This window comes from Aplysia californica, unplaced genomic scaffold, assembly GCF_000002075.1.
Source record: "Aplysia californica isolate F4 #8 unplaced genomic scaffold, AplCal3.0 scaffold00695, whole genome shotgun sequence".
Taxonomy (NCBI): domain Eukaryota; kingdom Metazoa; phylum Mollusca; class Gastropoda; order Aplysiida; family Aplysiidae; genus Aplysia; species Aplysia californica.
Genome location: NW_004797965.1, coordinates 60,868 through 63,982, shown reverse-complemented (window position 1 = coordinate 63,982; position 3,115 = coordinate 60,868). Strand labels below are relative to the sequence as shown.

At 50.8% G+C, this 3,115-nt stretch overlaps 1 protein-coding gene across 1 annotated transcript; it reads left to right on the top strand.

Moving 5' to 3' along the window:
* LOC101858063 (histone H3.1-like) lies at nt 1-589 on the top strand (the record flags this gene model as incomplete). Its single annotated transcript, NM_001310486.1, is given in 1 exon segment — nt 1-589. A coding segment is annotated over 1 exon segment (339 nt), but the record flags the coding sequence as incomplete, so codon positions are not given.
* Nucleotides 590-3,115: the final 2,526 nt, after the last annotated feature.

Below are 3,115 nucleotides of genomic sequence, written 5' to 3'. Positions count from 1 at the left end.
TGTAAGTCGGCCCCTGCCACCGGAGGTGTGAAGAAACCTCATCGTTACAGGCCCAGTACCGTGGCTCTGCGTGAGATCCGTCGTTATCCGTCGTTTGAGACCCGCACGTTGTCGTTCAAACACCTTGTTCGTGAGATTGCAAAAGACTTCAAGACCGACTTGCGGTTCCAGAGCTCTGCCGTAATGACTCTGCAGAAGTCTTGCGTCATGGTTCTGTATGAGGCATACCTCGTGGGTCTGCTTGAGGACATCAGCCTATGCCCCTTCAACGCCAAGCGTTTGACGATTATGCCCAAGGACATCCAGTTGGCAAGATGTATCCGTGGAGAGCGTGCCTAAGCGAGCTCACTTCTCATCTGGTTCATCCAGCGAAAAACAGCGATCACCGGCCCACGAAACGAACGGTCCTTTTCAGGACCAAACCGAGTTCCCTATTGATGCTGTTACTTTGCTGAGTTATGTGTTGTTGTCCCCCGCCCCACCCCACCTCTGTGTGTGTATTGATTATTGTTGTTGTTGTTGTTGGTTGTGCCTCCTTAAATATATAAAGCGCAAACCGCTGGCAGAGGCAGGTACAGAATGAGAGTGAAACCCGCTGCCCCTCTGTGTGTTGCCGCGTGTCAACTCGTGTGCTCCCTTGTGCTGTCGTGGGTCCCTTCCTCCGTGTGGTCAGTCGTGATATGGATACGGGTAGGGTTTGTTGATATTTTCTTGCTCCGGTTGGGATGTGTTGCGTTGCTTTGTGATTGTTGTGTCGTGGCAGTGATTTGTTATTGATGACGATCTGATTGGTTGTTCCCCGTAATTACTAATAACATGATTAGAATTAGAAGTTAACTGTCTGCTTCTCTATCTCCGTCTCTCCTTTTTCCTTTTACAAGTCTACAGTGCAGTGGAGAAACACGGACAGATGCACAGGGTGATATAGTAATAGTCCTAATGCATACAGAGCAGTTGTGTGCTGTATGTTTGTTCACAACAATAGAGTTGATGTTGGTTGCGGGCTGGGGGTGAAGGATAGGCGTACAAGTGTGAGCATGGGCTATGGGTAGTCAATTAGTGCGTATGTGTGTGCATGCACGTGTATCTCTCTCATTGTGTGTGTGTGTGTGTGTGTGTGTGTGTGTGTGTGTGTGTGTGTGTGTGTTTACACAAATAGAGTTGATGTTGTTGGCGGGCAAGATTGTCCGGCGGTAAGGGTGAGAAACAAAAATACTGAACAGGAAAGGGGTGAGTGCTTTGGTGTGTGTGCGTGTAAAAAAAAAAATCATCGAAAAAAAAAGACAAAGTTCCCACCTCTGCCAACGGACCCAAGGCACCTCTGCCAACGGACCCCAACGCACGTGTGTCGGCGTCCTAGGGCCGGGGCGCAAGCGAAGCAGCCACCGGCTGTCGGATCTCTCAAGGGTCGGGGCACTGTTGCGGGGCACTATGGGCACTCCCGGCGGCCGGGGCAAACTGCGATCCCCTGTCCGTTTTTACTCGGGAGGAGGCCAATTTCCCGATAGAAATGACAATTCCCGGCAAAGCCTCGATATCCCAACACAATCGATATCACATCACTATTAGTATTCCAATCACATCGTCATCAATAACAAATCACTGCTACAACACATCAATCACAACGCAACGCAACACATCCCACCGGAGCAAGAAAATATCAACTTACCCTACCAATATCCATATCACGACTGACCACACGGAGGAAGGGACACACGACAGCGCACAAAGGAGCACACGAGTGGACACGCGGCAACACACAGAGGGACAGCGGGTCTCTCTCTCTCTACCAGACATGATGACTGATTAATTTGTGAGAACTGAGAACTGCCTGTTCAGCGCGACGCCAGCACCTTTTATACTGAGGGAGACAGAGCGAGGCGAAGCGTACGAAAAATAGGAGCCAAAACTGTCATGGCGGACTTTCCAGCCAACCACCGCTCTCCGTTTGCGAATTTTTCGGAATGGAGACCGTCGGTTGGCTGAAAAGTCCGCCATGACAGTTTTTGCAACTTTTCTTCCACCTCGCACGCACTGCTCGGATCGACAGAACCCCTTCTCTTAGGGAGGTATATGGTATGCAGACGACGGACCAATCAGCGGCCAGCTCGTCAGGATAGAGAGAAAGTAGACAGAGGCTTTCTCGGGGTTGCGGCGTGCATGGAGGTATAAGGAATGTGAAGGGAAAAGCGGCCTAGTATCTCTACGTTTAGCTGCTCCGTCCTCAGTCTTGGGGTTACGAGTTTTCTCTCTCTGTACACACATATGGGCGCACATTGTGTGTGAGTGTGTGTGTGTTTGTATGTGTGTGGTGTGTATGTGTGTGTGTGTGTGTGTATGTGTGTGTGTGTGCGTGCGTGCGTACGTGCGTGCGTGTGTGTGCCAGTGCGTGTGCATTCGACTGCGCATTACTACGCTTATGTGCAAAGATATGCTAAAAGGAGAGGATGTGTGCGTGCATGTGTGTGTGTGTATGTATGTGTGTATGCGTGTGTATGTGTGTGTGTGTGTGTGTGTGTGTGTGTGTGTGTGTGTGTGTCTATGTGTGTGTGTGTGTGTCTGTGTGTGTGTGTCTGTGTGTGTGTGCATCTTGGGTGTTATCCTAGGAGAGCTCCCACAAAATAGGAGGGTTTTCTTTTTTCTTCTGATCTGTAAAGAAAAATAAATAAATTTTAAATAAAAATAGAAACTTAAAAATAATCTAACAAATTTTAAAAAATGAACGGACAGTTGCACTCACAAACAGCAAGCTGCCCGTACCGTACATCAAGGGGGGGGGGGGGGGGGGGGGGGGAAAAAAAAAAAAAATCTCAAAAAAAAAGACAAAGTTCCCCCCCTCTGCCAACGGACCCGAGGCACCTCTGCCAACGGACCCCAGTGCACGGGCAGGGGTCGGGGTCCTCAGGGCGGGCCAAGGGCGGGGGCCAAAGCAGGGAGCCCCCCGGCGGCGGGGCCCCGTTTTTACTCGGGAGGAGCCCCAACCCCCCATAGAAATGACAATTTTGTCGACTGCGGCGCTCGCTCCCGGCGAGTCCTCTATATCCCGGGCGGAGGCCGATTTCTGGGTAAATTTGCCGAAATTCCAGTGACGGTCGCGTTTCGGTGGGCGGCCCCC